The sequence below is a fragment of the Dasypus novemcinctus genome, chromosome 17 (assembly GCF_030445035.2).
Source record: "Dasypus novemcinctus isolate mDasNov1 chromosome 17, mDasNov1.1.hap2, whole genome shotgun sequence".
Taxonomy (NCBI): Eukaryota; Metazoa; Chordata; class Mammalia; order Cingulata; family Dasypodidae; genus Dasypus; species Dasypus novemcinctus.
The window spans coordinates 44177653-44195637 of NC_080689.1; the positions used below are offsets into that span (position 1 = coordinate 44177653).

At 40.9% G+C, this 17985-nt stretch overlaps 1 protein-coding gene across 1 annotated transcript; it reads right to left on the reverse strand.

The window, feature by feature from the left end:
* Positions 1–1234: 1234 nt before the first annotated feature.
* On the reverse strand, positions 1235–17784 carry LOC139436752 (uncharacterized). The gene is made up of 3 exons (XM_071208841.1): positions 16891–17784; positions 2013–2052; positions 1235–1357 (listed from the first exon to the last, which is right to left on the reverse strand). Exons 1-3 carry the CDS (start codon positions 17664–17666, stop codon positions 1322–1324), a joined length of 852 nt encoding a protein of 283 aa, XP_071064942.1. The 5' UTR covers positions 17667–17784; the 3' UTR covers positions 1235–1321.
* Between the last annotated feature and the right edge of the window lie 201 nt (positions 17785–17985).

Sequence of the window (17985 nt, forward strand, 5' to 3'; positions counted from 1 at the left end):
TGACCTAAATTCTAATTATTAACTCCATGAGTTTACACCATACATTTAGTTCATAATGGCACAATTATACAGTTTTTGCCCTTCTGTGTCTGACTTGCTTCACTCAACATAATGCTCTCCAAGTTCATCCATGTTGTCATATGCTTCACAACTTCATTTCTTCTTACAGCTGCCTAATATTCCATGGCGTATATACACCACAGTATGTTTATCCATTCTTCAGTTGATGGACACCTTGGTTGTTTTCACCTTTCAGCTATCATGAATAATATCATGAATATTGGTGTACAGATGTCTGTTCGTCACTGCTCTCAGTTCTTCTGGGTATATATCTAGTAATGGTATTGCCAGGTAACATGGCAAGTCAATATTCAACTTCCTTAGGAACTGCCAGACAATTCTCCACAGTGGCTGCACCATTCTACATTCCCACCAACAGTGAGTAAGCATTTCTGTCTCTCCACATCCTCTTCGACACTTACTTTTCTAACTTTTTAATAGTGGCCTGGACTGGTAGAGTTTTGTGCCCAGCAAGAAAACTTGTACCAGTATATTTTTCAACCAAGGATGATTTTGCCCACAGGGTACATTTGAAAATGTCTGGAGACATTTTTGATTGACAGGACTTGGGGGTGGAAAGGAGGGGATGCTGCTGGCGTCTAGTAGGTAGAGGCCAGGGATGCTTCTGAATAGTCTACAATCCACGAGACAGCCCCCTACAACTGAATCATCTGGTCCAAAACGTCAGTAGTGCTAAGGCTGAGAAACTTTGATTTACACATAATTCCATGTCCTCCTAAATATGTTCACCTCTTCTGGAAGCTTCAGACACTGTTGTTTTTCCTCCTCTAGATATTCAACACCGCTGACATGCTTGCAGTCTTGTTTTTACTGGAGGAAATGATGAGAAAGAAAGAGGACAAGTGAAACTCCAACTATGAGGTGAAAGGGCAGGCTTGACCTTGGCTCTTGGACTTTTGTCAAAAGTCCGGTGTTATGTGGGAATCAGTGAACTATCAGACCTGTTCAGAAAATAAGAACTTTTCAGAATTACTTCTTAAATCAGAGGCATGTTCTGAATGCCTCTTGCTTTCAACTCTGTACTAATGTCATTTTCCCACTTTGAGCCAGAAATTGGACACTGTGTAGGAATAACCAGGTACCCTCTTCAATTACTTTTTGAACCATCTCAGCGATTTTTGGAAAACAGACTCCCCACAATCTGGCACTCAACTGATTAGCTCGGGATATTTTTATGTATGCATTTCTCACTTTCCTGAAGAAAGACTGGATATTGCAGAATTAAAGTACAATTATGGCATTAGCAACAGCTTCTTGCGTCCGCCTGTGCTTCAGCCTGAAACAACACAAACAGAAAAGTCAGCCAAGCCACGAGGTGGCTAAGCATCTAACAGTGTGGGATCGCTGCATAAGGAGCAGGCAGGATCTTACTACAATAGGGCCTTTGAAGTGCCTTGAAAAGAAATTCTCTGTCCAGAAACAAAGCCCTGGTCCCTCAGTACTGACTCAGCCTGCTCACCCCACCCTCATTCCTCCACTCAAAAGGAAGTTCAAAAAGAAAAAGTTCTAGTATTTTAAATCATTTTAATGTAGAGTAACTTTTTCTTTAAAGGGCCATCTTCCTAAGAATATAAATCTTGCCATGATGGTCTTCAACCTTTTCAACAAGAATGTTGTATTTTAAAATATGACTAGCAACAACTGGACCAGCAAGCCTCACTTGTTTTTTTTTTTAATCAAAGACGTTGTAGGGATGGGATGTGACTCAAGCAGTTGGGAGCCTGCCTACCACATGGGAGGTCTCAGGTTCTGTTCTTGATGCCACTTAAAAGTAGATAAGCAAGACAGTGAGCTGACACGAGGGGCTGGTGTGGCAAGGTGACACAACAAGATGATGCAACGAGATGACACAATGAAGAGACACAACAAGGAAACACAATGAGAGACACAACAAGTGGGGGTGGAAGTAGCTCAAGCCTTTGGGTGCCTACCTCCCACATGGGAGGTCCTGGGATCAGTTCTCGGTGCCTCCTAAAAAGAAGACGAAAACATAATGAGTGAACAGCGAGCGCAAATAAGGGGCAAGGGCTAGGGGAGGAAATAAATAAAAATAAATCTTTAAAAAAAAAAGTTGTAGGTTTATAGAAACATCATGCAGAAAATACCAAGTTCCCATATAACACTCCCCATTCCCCATTATTAACACCTTACATTAGCGTGGTACTAACAACTGATGAAATAATATTATTATAATTGTACTATTAACTATAGCACATGATTGACATTCAGGTTCCCTGTTTGTATTATACAGTCCTATGGTTTTTGTCTTTTAAATTTTTATTCTAGTAATATATACTGATGTGGGCTATGGGTGGGAGGCTCTTTGTCTCTGCAGATAACCTTAACCTAAGACGTCTGTCCTGACTTGTGGGTGTGGGATGGTGAGAGGCTGCAGCCCTGCCCTTGATAACCATGGCAACGACTCCAGTCCCAGCAAACAGTTTATCAATGCAAACTCTATAAACTTTAAATATTCAGGGAAAATGCAAAACAAATGTGCTAAAAGCTTATCTAGAATGTATGAAGTCCATGCTAAAAGCTTACCTAGGATGTGGAAGATATATATGCTAATTCAAACCTATTGAGCACTGAAACAAAGAATGATTCAGCCCTTCCTCTGTATAAAGGAACTCAAAATTCTTGTTCGGGGCTCGGGTTTGCAACAGGAAGCTCCTGAGTCCTGCAAGCCGTCAATAAACCATTTTTCCTTCTCAAAATCATCCCTGAGTCCTGGCTTTTCTGTACGCAAATAATTGAACCTCTCTCAAATTCTACAACAATACACCTAAAATTTCCCCCTTTTAATCACATTCAAATATATTCAGTGCTGTTAATTACACTCAGTGTTGTGCAACCATCACCACCATCCATTACCACAACTTTTTCATCACCTCAAATAGAAACTCCATAAACTTTAAGCATTAAATTAAGCATTACATTAAGCATTCCTTGTCCCCACCACAACACCTCTAGATACCCATATTCAAGTTTCTATGGATTGCTTACTGTAATTATTTCACATCAGTGAAATCATATAATATTTGTCCTTTTGTGTCTCCCAGTGTCACCTCTTCTCCATAAAAACAATTCAAATAGCAGAAGCAGAGCTGAATGGTCTTGCTGGCACCTCTGCTGCCACCTACTGAATCAAGTTGGCACTGTAGTCTAGTAAATCCTAACCAAAGACTCTTTGTACTGTGTATGATTCTTTTCTCTTATCACTTGGTATCACGGTATTATCTTTCCTTCTAGACTGCAAGGTTTATGGATGTTTAATTCGTCTCTTGGAGGGTGATCAGTAAATGATTATTGAATTAAGTAATTTCAGGTATTGCATGAGCTTGACCGAAAGGTCAATTCAAGGATCTTTTTTTAAAAATATATTTTTAAATTTATTTTTAAAAGATACTTAGATTACTTAAAATGTTACATAAAAAAATATAATGGATTCCCATATGTCCCACTCCCTACACCTCCCACTTTTCCCCACATTAACAACTTCTTTCATTAATGTGGTACATTCATTGCAACTGATGAACACATTTTGGGGCATTTCCACATAGCATGGATTATTGTCTACATTACAGTTTACACTCTCTCCCACTCAATTCTGTAGGTTGTGGCAAAAGATATAATGGCCTGCATCTGTCATTGCAATGTCATTCAGGACAATTCCAAGTCCTGAAAATGCCCACATATTATACCTCTTTCCCCCTCTCCCTGCCCTGAGCACCTCCAGTGGCCACTGTCTCCACATCAATGATATAATTTCTCCCATTGCTAGAATACCAATAAGTCTATAGTAGAATACCAGTAAGTCTACTCTAGTACATATTTTATTCCCCAATCCTGAGGATTCTGGGATGGTGATGCCCACTCCTCCTCTCATTGAAAGGGGACTTTGATTCAAGGATCTTTCTTTTTATTTTATTTATTTCTCTCCCCTTCTCTCCCCCCCTGCCCCCCCGACCCATCCGTTGTCTGCTTTCTGTGTCCATTCGCTGTGTGTTCTTCTGCATCCGCTTGCATTATCAGACGGCACTGGGAATCTGTATCTCTTTTCTGTTGCGTCACCTTGCTGCATCAGCGCTGTGTATGGGCAGCACCACTCCTGGGCGGGCTGTGCTTTTTTCACGTGGGGCAGCTCTCCTTGTACAGCACACACCTTGTGCGGGGCACCCCTATGTAGGGGTGCCTCTGCATGGCATGGCACTCCTTGCACATGGCAGCACTGCACATGGGCCTGCTTACCACACGGTCAGGAGGCCCTGGGGATCAAACCCTGGACCCTCCATTTGGTAGACAGACACTCTATCAGTTGAGCCACATCCACTTCCCAGAGGATCTTTCTTAAGGACTCCTCTTCTAACACCCAGAAGCTACAATAATTATATCAAAGGACAACTAGTTTTTTTTTATGGCCTTCAGAGCACTCCTTCTACAACCTTCCTGAGTCACCCATTATCAGCCTTCACAAAATTCACACTTAGCAAATTATTCTGTCTCAAATAAAAATTATTTCTTTAGTCCTTTATATCAGGTAGATGACAAGCTAATTGTCTCCTCAATGTGAGGGTCTTTGCACACTCAAAAGCAGAGATGTGATTGTACTTTGTTCTTTCCTTCTCAAATTGAACAAACCTGTTCAACTTTTTTGTCCTCATTATCTATACATGTCAAAAATTTTTAATAATTTTTCTTAATATGAAGCCTCAAAACTAGTTCCAACGCTCTAATGAGCATTTAGGCAGATCTGAGTATAACTGAAGTATTTGTAGTGTCTGCTATTGCTTTGGTTATAAAGACATTCCTTAACATTTACCCGGCAGACAAATTAGGAGTTGGTGATTCATTTCATAGACCATTCCCAAGAAGATTACTTCGAAATGACTATTAAATGATACTATAACTTGGTTGTAAGATTTTATTTATATAAAAAAGAATTTAAAAAACAAAAACAAAATACCATTTACAAAATGTTCACTTTATGATCGATTTTTCAAGTATCACAGTGTGAAGGTAGCTGTAATCCTATGGATGTTGAATTTATACATCGCTTGGTTTAACATAAGTGCCTTTTTCTAGTACCTACAACTGATAATATGAGCTCCTCAAGATCTCTCCTTCCTTAGGGAGATGTTCAGTTTGGAGACCATCTCTTAGATTAGAAAAAGAATCACCATGTTCATTTGAGACCTGGAAAGGCAAAAACCATAGGAGATCATCTCTTAGATTAGAAAAAGAATCACCATGTTCATTTGAGACCTGGAAAGGCAAAAACCATAGAGTAGGAGAACCTTGGAGAAAAATTATATTCACAAAAAGCATAAAGGAGTTTTCTCCATCTCCAAAAGGAACAACCTGGGTAAAGGAAAGAGGAAACAACCCTAGCAATCAATCCCCTGACCTTATGCCCTCAGAAAGACAGGGAGAATCACATTCTCTGATACCAACGTTAACACTTACCAATCTTTGGATTCTTTGCAAGCAAGATCTTTGAACTACAATCTGGAAAAAGGCAATGCTCCTGGAATCTCTCTGCCAATGTTTTCCCCACCCTCATTATTGATCCTTGTGTTAGTACACAATTGTCTCTGGTTGTTGTGTTCAGGAACTGATCAATAAAATTGCTCACCTCAGAGAGGCTGGGCAAAAATAGCATGCTATGGCCGACTTTACAAACTGCTCTTGGGATCCATCATGGACTGCAGGTTCAAAACCTGTAATGGTTAACCCATAAACACCTAGATCTTTAAGTGACTTGGCAGAGATCTTTGGTGATTCAGTCCCACTGGTGGGAACTGTTTCCCAAATACACATTCTCACACTGATTTTGTCCTTTCAAAATTTGTAAGCATGTATGTGGTGACAGCAGAAATGTGAGGAAATGGATAGGGATTTATTATTATTAGACATCTTAATCTGTAAACAACCAAAGAGCTGGAGGGTGGCATGCACTCCATGGTAAGCACAAGTCCAATTGAAGCAGGCCCTACTTACAACAACATTTTTATGATCTGACCCAAGAAAACAAGATAACAGAATCTAGCTCATATAACTGTTCCTTTTTTTTTTTTAATTTTTATTTGAGACTTTTTTTTTTTTAAGATTTATTTATTTTATTTCTCTCCCCTTCCCCCCCAGTTGTCTGTTCTCTGTGTCTACTTGCTGCGTGTTCTTCTTTGATCGCTTCTGTTGTCAGCGGCATGGGAATCTGTGTTTCTTTTTTTGTTGCGTCATCTTATGTCAGCTCTCCATGTGCGCGGTACCATTCCTGGGCAGGCTGAACTTTCTTTCACGCTGGGTGGCTCTCCTTATGCGTGGGGCTCCCCTACGCAGGGACACCCCTGCGTGACATGGTACTCTGTGCGCGCATCAGCACTGTGCATGGGCCAGCTGCACACGAGTCAAGGAGGCCCGGGATTTGAACCACAGACCTCCCATGTGGTAGACGGATGCCCTAACCACTGGGCCAAGTCTGCTTCCCATATAACTGTTCCTTGAGGGAAGGCCAATCCTCCTCAGTGATCCTAACACAATGCACATAGGAACTTGAGGGTAGAGTTATGCAATCAATGGAGGACTGAAAGTAGTTGGTGTTCATTATTCCTGCATGCAGTTTGGTGATACAATATGATAATGGCAACCACTACAGCCAACATGGAATTTTCACTAAAAAGCCAACTGAATAGAGACAAAGATTCATGTAGAGAAATCTTCAAAATCCATCTTAGAAGTTTCTTTTTAAAAATTTTACTACTGCTTCTTAACCATCCTTATGGCAATACAGTTGGGGAAGGATACTGAAAGATTAATTATTTATAATTATTTAGAGAGAGAAAAAAAAAGGTGTCAAAATTACGGGAAAATGATGTATCTTTTTCTCTTTCTACACAAAAATTACATTCATGCCACTTTCCAGTTCCTCATTAGAAATCAATATGGCCTCCATACTGGATTACACACATCAAATCTTAAGTTTTCAACTTCTGATAGAGTAATACCAAGCCCATAAACCTGAATGATAAAAACTGGCTGGAACTGATCACAATTGTTTCCTTCAAAAAGTCTCCAGATTTCACTGTGCCTGACTGGGATACAGTTCACTCATTTACAGTAGCTGCTTGGTCTCTAGATACTGGAGTTTGAAGACTAGGAAAAGAAAATGAAAGAGAGATTGACACAGATACTCAAGGTACAGAGGGTTTAGTTTCCTAGTTGCTGAAGCAATACCATGCAATTGGTTGGTACAAAGAATGGGAATTTAGTGGTTCATGTTTTTGAGGCTAGGGGAAGTTCAGATCAAGGCATCATCAAGGTGATGCTTTCCCCCAAAAGACTGTGGCATTCTGGGGCTGGCTGTCAGTTATCCTTGGTCCTAGGCTTTTCAGTCACATGGAAATGCACGTGACGGCTTCTCCTGGCTTCTTTCCTTTTCAGGTTCCAGTGACTTCCAGCTTCTGGCTGGTCCTTCTGGCTTTCTCTCTGTCTGACTTTCACCCTACTTATAAAGGACTCCAGTAATCTGGACTAAAGCCCAACCCCATTTGGGCTACACCATAAATGAACGAAGAAAAGCCTTGAAGAGATCTTATTTACAACAAGTCCATACCCACAGGAATGAATTAAGTTTAAGAACATGTTTTACTGGGATACATAGCTGTAAGTCACCACAAGGGTACATGCAGAAAATTGACAATTAAAAACAAAAACAAAAACAAAAAACAAAAGGAAATATCTACATAAGAAATATCTTTATAATGTATTTTTTTATTCAAGAACACAGCAAATCCTAACTACTAGCAAATTGACAACTTCATAAGCTATAGTGGGTTAACTTTGCTAAATGCTGTTTTCCAAGAAGCAGTGGAAGAAATTTGTAAGTTTTCTATAAAATGGAAAAAATTTTACAAAATAACCAAAGGGGAATATACTTTGATTTTTAACTTAAGTTATGCTTTAGCAATCCAACAGGCACTTAAAAAGTTGTAATTTTTCACATTTTAGGTTTAAAAAGTGATTGATTATAATGGTCATTTCTTAAATAACCCAGGATTTAGCAAAAATCTTAAATGTTAGGGAAAAGTTTGCGTTAGATTAAATTTCTGTTTCAGAACACCTCTAAATATTTCCAAATGAATAAAATCAATGGAAATTCATTCAGATAAATGTTTAACTATAATAATTCAAACAAAAACATAACTAATACAATTAAACCTTTCAGATACTGAAAGAATCCTTTTCCTCTCATCCACTGGTACAAAAGGAAGAACACCTAACTTGAAGTCAAAGGACCTTAGATCATCACAGCCCTTGCTACAGGATCTTGTTACTTTACCTTCTGAACTCCTTTTTCTTCACCTATAAAAATGGAGATAAAATCTACTTCACTGAATTGTTGTAAGCAATTAATAAGAATGTACATTAAAATGGCTAGTCCAGTGCCTGGAACATAGAAAGTGCTAAAAATAATGTTTGTTTTTTCTTTTTTCCTTCATATGTGGGAAGCAAAAAGGTGCCTCATATGAAAATGAAAAGCCATGAGTTTGGAAATAAAAATATGGCTAATTTTGGCTATTATAATCCAATGCAGAATTCCTATTACAGCTATCTCATTATAGCTATCAAAGGAGAATGATGTTATAAATCAAACACTAATGTAATGATAACCCTGAAAATTATAACTAATGTAACTATGAATTACAGCTATAATTATCAGGGTTATCATTACATTAGTGTTTGATTTATAACCTTTGGATATACACCCCAAAAAATTAATAAATTTATAACCTCTGGATATACACCCCAAAAAATATCACCTCTGGATATACAACCCAAAAAATAAAGCCGGAGTCTAACAGGAATGCAGACATATGCTCATGTACAAGACATGTACAAGAATATTCATGGACGCCTTATTTGTATTTGTCCCAACCTGGAAACAACTTAAATGTCCATCTCTAGTAGGACTGGAATAATTCACAGCAATGAGAAAGAACAACTACAACTACACACAACACGGAAGAATCTCGCAAAAATAATACAACACAAAAGAAGCCAGACACATGTATGGTATGAAAAGTCAGGAGAGTGGCTACCTTGGGAGGAGTGGAGTCGCGATTAGGAGGAGGTTTCCAGGATCCCAGCAGTGTTGCCTGGGGGTTGGTTACACAGATGTGTTCACTTTGTGAAAAGCCTTTGAGCTCTAAAATTATAATTTGTGCATTTATCAAAATGTATAATATAATTGTGTATAGATATGTTTATTTATCAATATCAAGCAAGAATAAAGGTAATTTACAAAACTGACTTTAAATAGAAAGATACCAGGGCCAACCTGGTATTTACTCATTCAACAACTATTTATTGAACATTTTCTTTATACCAGGTGCTATATTTGATTTTGGTGATAAAATAGCAACCCTCTCCTGTTCCCCCACACACTCAAAAGATCTGCCCTCAGCAAAAGGTCCTGCCCCTGACTACAATGATGATAACTACAATAAAGGACAGCCTTTGAAAGGGAAAACTGGCATAATTAAGGAAGTATCTGAAGTAACTACAGAAATTGTGTAAATTTTACTTCTCTGAGTAAATTTCAATGGCTTAAAACAACAAATATGGGAAGCGGATTTGACTTAACAGATAGAGTGTCGCCTACCACATGGGAGGTCCAGGGTTTAAACCCAGGGCCTCCTGACCCGTGTGGTGAGCTGGCCTACCACACGCAGTGCTGATGCACGCAAGGAGTGTCCTGCCATGCAGGGGTGTCCCTCGCATACGGGAGCCCCACGCGCAAGAAGTGAGCCCCGTAAGGAGAGCCACCCAGCGTGAAAAAAGGCAGCCTACCCAGGAATGGTGCTGCACACACCGAGAGCTGATGCAGCAAGATGATGCAACAAAAAGAAACACAGATTCCAGGTGCTGCTGACAAGCATACAAGTGGACACAGAAGAACACACAGTGAATGGACACAAAGAGCAGACAACTGGGGGCAGGGGTGGCAGGGAAGGGGAGAAAAAAAAATATGTATTATCTCACATTTTCTGTAGGTCTGGAATCTGGGCCCTGCTTAGCTAAGTGCATCTGACTCAAGGTCTCTCATGAGGCTGCAGTGAAGCTGTCATCCCCAAAGACTCAGCTGGGAGATAATATGGGGCCAAGCTCAATGATATGGGCCTCTGCTCCTTGTGTGCTGTTGGACTGAGGGCTTCTGTTCTGCACTGGCTATTGACTGGAAGTTTCCCTTAGTTCCTTGTCATTTGCACCTCTCCACGAGGCTGCCTCATGACATGGCAGCTGGCCTTCCCCAGAGTGAGTGGTCTGAGAGAGAACATATACTTGTAGCCAAGGCAGACACCACAACCTCTTTATAATAACCTGAGGATGTTTTAACTAAGCTGAGATCTGAAGGAACAAGAGTTATTAACTAGACAAAAAGGAAAGGGATGAGACTTCCAAGCAGAAAAAATAGCATGTTTTAAAGTCCATTATGAGAGGAGTAGAGAGAAGGCAAGTGTCTTGTTCAAAGAAAGTGAGGAACAATGTGGGAGATGAGTCCAGGGAAGTAGCTGGAATCCTGATTATGCAGGGTTTCTTGGGTCATGTTAAGGATATTGAATTTTATCTCAAAAAGCAATAAGATGAAATATCCAAACATTTTGGGCCTCATAATATAATGGAATGTGAAGTGCTCATCACCTATAAAGCATACTTGCCAAAATAGTTTAATCAAAATCTAGTCAAATCTTTAGAGCTAACTTCCATTTATAGGAAATATGGAAAATAGAAGAAAATTTTAAGCAATACCATAAGGAAACAACTGGGCAAATCCAGAGTATGGAACATTCCCTAAAGCAACCAACCCCAACCAATGAGTCAATGGCAAGAAAATAAAAAAGGAGAGGAGAGGAGTTATGTTCTAGATAAGAGACACAGCAACCAAATAGAACATGTGAACCTTGTTTAGATTCTAATTAGAAAAACTCAAACTACAAAACAGCATTTTAAAACAACTGGTGTTGGCGGCAGACTTGGCCCAGTGGTTAGGGCGTCTGCCTATCACATGGGAGGTCCGCGGTTCAAACCCCGGGCCTCCTTGACCCGTGTGGAGCTGGTCTATGCGCAATGCTGATGCGCGCAGTGAGTGCCCTACCACGCAGGAGTGTCCCCCACATAGGGGAGCCCCACACGCAAGGAGTGCGCCCCATACGGAGAGCCGCCCAGCACTAAAGAAAGTACAGCCTGCCCAGGAATGGTGCCACACACACGGAGAGCTGATACCACAAGATGATGCAACAAAAAGAAACACAGATTCCCATGCCGCTGACAACAACAGAAGCGGACAAAGAAGATGCAGCAAATAGACACAGAGAACAGACAACTGGGGTGGGGGGGGGAAGGGGAGAGAAATTAAATAAATAAATCTTTAAAAAAAACAACTGGTGTAATTTGAATATGGACCGGATATTAGAGAATACCAAAGAATTATTGCAGGAATTTTTTTTTTAAATGCTGTGTGTTCCGATTAAAGTTGTGGTCAGCAGAAACTACACAAAATAGGTATTCAGTATGTGTCGTTGATGCTGATGTTTAAAAATTAGGCTGGGTGGAGAGATCCTGAGGATGGCTGGAGGCAGCTCCCTTCACGACCAGGGCCTTGTGCACCTCAACTGATCATTCAGTTCCCAATTACAATCTCTTCAGATTTTTACTGCTAATATTCCTGTGAGGAAATTGAAAGTGAATGTAAGACCAAGTGATATTCATTACAGGTTGGTTTTCACAGCTTCGCCACCAATCCATCCTATGGCCAGAAGATAATGAGTGGTGATGATAGGCCCTGAGAACACTGAGAGTAGCAGTGTTTTTCAAATCTTTAAAATAAAGGCTGAGGACTTCTGGGAAAATGGCATTGGAGTAGGTAGACAGAGTTCAACTCTCATAGAAACAATGGAGGAAGGGTAAAAACCTGGCCAAGTGAGTTGCTTTGGGAATCTGCAGACCAGGAGAGTGCTGTGCATCCTCCAGGAGGGCAAGAGATAGACAAAGAAGCAGAAACAAAAACTGAGTTTCTAGCACCAGAGCTGGGAACAGCACCCATCCCCCACCCTCAAGGCAAACAACCTGGATAAAACCCACAGCTCACAGCAGCCAATGAGAAGGGAACAGACATCTTCTTCCTGGGCAGATGGGGGGTGTGGTGGAGGGCAAAGAGTGATTTCTCTTCATTGAGTTTGGCCAGCAGAGCCCATTTTGAATCTTGGCTCTAACCAGACCAGAATCACAGGGAAGTGGAAGTTGAAAGAGACACCTCTGTGGAAAAATTCACTGATGAGCACCATCTGCTGGCTGGCCAGGAAACTGCAGGAAGAAAAAGTGCTTTTAGGGGTCTCTCATCTCAGACCCTTCGATGGGATCTGCACCCCATTAGGGAGTCCCTGGCCCTATCTGATAACTTAAGCTAGGCAATTTTAAAGACTTAAAAATAAGTCGAGGGACATGGCTCAAGTGACTGAGTTCCTGCCTACCAAATGAGAGGTCCCAGGTTCAGATCCTGATGCCTCCTGGAGAAGATGAGCAAGACAGCAAGCTGGTATGACAGGCATGCACAGCAAGCTGATGGAACAAGATGACACAACAAAGAGACACAAAGAGGAAAAACAATGAGAGATACAACAAAACAGGGAGCTGAGGTGGCTCAAGTGATTGAGCACCCCTCTCCCACACAGGAGGTCCAGGTTTCAGTTCCCAGTGCCTCCTAAAGAGAAGATAAGCAGACACAGAGAACACACAGCAAATGGACACAGAGAGCAGAGAGTGAGCATAAACAATGGGGACAGAATAAATAAATAAAATAAATCTTAAAAAAAAAACTTGAAGCAAAAAAATCAAAGAAGAACCATGAAACAAAATCACTAGGCAAGAGAGAGAAATCAACCATCAGAGTAAATTTACCAACATATTCAGATGCCTAGATATCAGCAAAAAATTACAAGCCATACTAAGTGTGACAGTTTGAGATTATTTTTGTGAATCCCCAAAAGGAAAAGATTATGTTTGTAAACGAATCTATTCCTCTGGGTGTGATACCCTTTGATTGTATTAAATTCAATGAGGGGCCTCTGATTAAGTTTACTTGATACAATCCATCTAGGGCTTCTGATTGGGCTATGTAAGTAAGGTGTAAATCAGGTTGAGTCCCTGCCCCCTTGGCAGGCCAATATAAATGGACACTCACACAAGAAGACAGAGAGGAAGAGAGAGAGCTCTGTCATTTTTGATCCTGGTGTCCTGGGGAGAGATAAACCATTCACCTGATAGTCTCCAGCTGACCTTGGGAAGAGAGTCAAGACTGACAGAGAAGGCCTGAAAAGAAATGAGCCCTATGCCAGGAGAGAGACGTAGCCCTGAGAGACAAGCCCTATACCAGCCTGAAGCTGAGAGGAAGAAAGCCCAGAGGGGAAGGCTGAACCCTTGCAGAGATCAGTGACCATTTTGCTTCAACACGTGGCAACTGACCTTGGTGAGAAAGCTACCTTGAGTTGGACTCTTTAGAGTCTTGTAACTGTTAGCTTTTATCCCAAATAAATACCCTTTATAAAAGCCAATAACTCTCTGGTACTTGGCATCAGCACCCCTTTGGCAGACTAATATACTAAGAAACAGAAAGAGATGGCCCAGTAAAGGCAAAACCAAAACTCCTGATGAGACACAAGACTTAAGAACCTCAATAAGATTAAGTGCCAATCTCTCATCAGAAACCATGGATGGGAGAAGAAAGTGGTATGAGGTATTAAAGGTATTGAAAAAGAAAAACTGCCAGTCAAGAATTCTTTATCCAGAAAAACTGCCCTTCAAAATGAGAGTAAGTTCAAACTCTTCACAGACAAAAACTAAGAGAGTTTGTTACCAAAAGGCCAAATTTACAAGAGATACTAAAGGGAGTGCTATAGCCCAAAAAGAAAATACAAGGGCAAGAGACCTGGAGAAGAGTGTAGAAATGAAAGTTATCTGTAGTGGTAATTTAAAGGGTAAAAAGACAGACAATAGCACGATATGATAATGGAAAGCCAAAGGATAAAAGGGACAAAGTAAGTATTGCCTTTACAAAAATAACATTGAACATTAATGGACTGAACTCCCCAATCAAAAGACACAGATAAAAGGGGTAATTCACCAAGAAGATATAACTATAATAAGTATTCATGCACCTAATCTGGGTACCCCCAAGATACATGAGGCACACACTGGCAAAACTAAAGGAGAAATAAACAGCTTTGCAGTAATAGTTGGAGATTTCCATATATCACTCTCAGCACTGGATAGAACATCTGGACGGAGGATAAATAAGGAAACAGAAAGATTGAATTTGATAAATGAATTAGACCTAACAAACATTTACAGAGCACTATACCACCAAACAGCAGGATACACATTCTTTTCAAGTACTCATGGATCCTTTTCCAGAGCAGACCATAAGTTGGGGCACAAGAGAGGTCTCAGCAAATTTTTAAAGACTGAAATTATACAAAGCACTGTCTCTTATCATAATGGAATGAAACTGGAGATCAATAACAGATGAAAAAGAGAAAATTCACAAACACATGAAGATTAAATAACACACTCTTAAAAACCCAGTGAATCAAAGATGAAATTGCAAGAGAAATCAGTAAGTATCTCCAGATGAATGAAAATAAGAACACAACACATCAAAATCTATGGGATACAATAAAAGCAGTCCTGAGAGAGAAATCTATAGCCCTCAAAGCTTACATTTTAAAAAAAAGAGCTAAAATCAAAGACATAACTAACTGCACACCTGGAGGAACTAGAAAAAGAACAGCAAACTAATCCCAAACCAAGTTGAAGGAAAGAAATAATAAAGATCAGAGCAGAAATGAATGAAATTGAGAACAAAAAAAAGAATAAAGAAAATCAACAAAACCAAAAGTTGTTTCTTTGAGGAGATCAAAAAAATCAACAAAGCCTTAGCTAGAATGAAAAGAAAAAGAGAGAGAAGAAGCAAATAAAATCAGAAATGAGAGCAAGGACATTACCACTGACTGCAGAAATAAGAGAGATCATAAGAGGATCCTATGAACATCTGTACACCAACAAACTAGACAACCTAGAAAAAAATGGGCAAATTCCTAGAAATACATGAACAACCTACACTGACCCTAGAAGAAATAGAAGATCTCAACAAACAAGTCATGAGGAAAGAGACTGAAACAGTCATAAAAAATTCCCCAAAATGAAAAGCCCAGGACCAGATGGCTTCATAGGTGTGTTCTACCAATCATTCAAAGATGATCTAATACCAATCTTGCTCAAGCTCTTCCAAAAAACTGAAAAGGAAGAAACACTGCCTAATTCATTCTATGAAGCCAACATCACCCTAAAACCAAAGCCAAATGAAGATAATATGAAAAAAGAAAATTATGGACAATTTATCTAATGAATATAGAGGCAAAAATCCTCAACAAAATACTTGCAAACTGAATCCAAAACCTCGTTAAAAGAATTATACACCACAATCAAGTGGGTTTTATTCCAGGTATGCAAGGGTGGTTCAACATAAGAAAATCAATTAATGTAATAAATCACATTAATAAATTGAAGAAGAAAAATCACATGATCCTCTCAATTGATGCAGAAATGGCATTTGACAAAATACATAATCCTTTTTTTTTTTTTTAAGATTTATTTTTATTTACTTCTACCCCCCCACACCCCATGTGAGGCAGCATTCCCACACAGCATGGCTCTCCTGTGCAGGGTCACATTCCCATATGGGCCAGCATTCCACATGGGCCAGCTCACTGTGTGTGCCAGCTTGCCCTCACCAGGAGGCATCAAAGCCTGAACCTCCTATATGGTATATGGGAGCCCAATTGATTGAGCCACATCCTTTTCCCTTTAGCATCCTTTCTTGATAAAAACACTCCAAGAAATAGGAACAGTAGGAAGCTTTCTCAATATATGAAAACCCCACAGCCAGCATTGTACTTAACGGTGAAAGACTGAAAGCTTTCCCACTGAGATAGGGAACAAGACCAGGATGCCAACTGTCACCACTGTTATTCAATTTTGTGATAGAAGTTCCAGCTAGAGCAATTAGGCTAGATAAAGAAATAGTGGAGTGGATGTGGTTCCAACAGTTAGGTGCCCACCTCCCATATGGGAGGTCCGAGGTTCAGTTCCTGGTGCCTCCTAAAGAAGATGAGCAAGACAGTGTGAGCTGATGTGATGGGCTGGCATGGCAAGCTGATGCAATAAACTGATGTGACAAGGAGACACAACGAAAAGGCATAATGAGAGACACAACAAGCAGGGAGCAGATGTGGCTCAAGTGGTTGGATGCCTCCCTCCCACATGGGAGGTCCTGGGTTCAGTTCCCAGTACCTCCTAAAAAAAGAAGATGAGCAGAGATAGAAAGCCCACAACAAACAGACAGAGAGAACAGAAAACAAGCGAAAACAATGGCAGGGGGTGGGGGCAGGGAATAAATAAATCTTTAAAAAAAAAGAAGAAGGAAATAAAAGGCATCCAAATAGGAAAGGAAGAAGTAAAACTTGCTCCATTCACTGATGATATGATCCTATATCTAAAAAATCCTGAAAACACACAACAAAGCTACCATAACTAGTAGAATTCAGCAAAGTGGTGGGATACAAGATTAATACACAAAAGCTGTAGTGTTTCTATACACTACTGATGCACAATCTGAAGAGGAAGTCAGAAAAAATTTTCACTTAAAACAGCAACTAGGGAGGGCGGGGCAAGATGGTGGCTGAGGGAGCTTACCTGATGGTCTCTCCTGCAAAGAAGCGGCTGGGCAGCGTTGGAGGTTCTCCGGGACCAGGCTGTTTCAGGATTTTTGCAGGGCAGGAGGTGTCTGGACATCGATTTGGTGGGAAGGTAATGGAAAGGATTAGTCTATAAGATATAATTGAAACTCTATTGCATGGAGGTGAGAGCTGCATGCGACGCTCCCTCCTGGGGTGGGTGGAGCCGCGGAACCGGCGCTGCGGCTGCGCTTTTTGGAGGCTCTGCAGTACTGGGGAATTTGCGAGCCCTGGGCGGGCTGTTAGGGGGTTGACAGGACGGGACGTCTTTGCAGACCAATTTGGGGAGACAAACAGGGTTTTGCGGCGAAGCAGGGAATTTTTGATTGCGGACACAAGTAATAGCGCTTCCACCTGGAGCCCTGCCCCCCCCAAGCCCAGCTGCCGATCTGCAGCAGACTTAGATTGCTGGCAATAAAGGGCGTAACCGGGAGGCTGTTTCAGGGTGTGTGTATTGGGGGGGGGGGTGGAAACGACACATCTGGAAGCCGATTGGGGGAATATTTTGTGAAGCTTGGGAATTTCGGTTTTGGACTCTGTTGTTGGCGTTTCCTGCTGGAGCCCCACCCCCGGGCCTGGCTTCTGATCTGCGTCATTAAATTGGCTACAGTGTAGAGGCACCCTCAGGTGGCCGTTCTGGGGGCTTACAGGGTGGGAGGTGTCCTGAAGCCAAACTGATGATACATCCACAGAATAGACCCCAGTGAGTGAGTGAATTGCAGGGTTCAGACACATAAGATAGAGTTTGCGGATCTGACTTCCCCCATAGGGCTGGCACCCAGCTGCAGGGATCCCTGAAGGCTGTGTTACACTGCAGTGCTCCCAGGCTCCCTGTTGACCAGATTTGAGGTTGCCAGGTCTGAGTCCCCTAAACCCTGGTGGCCCAAAACCCAGAGACTCACACCTCTTGAGTCTTCAATATCTCAGACTTTCCATCCCTGAATCCATCACGCCCTGAGGTCCATCTGAGATCCTTGAATGTCCTAGCCCTCAACGTTTGCGTTTTTTCTTTTTTGTTTTGTTTTGTTTTTATTTTCATTTTATCTTTTTTATT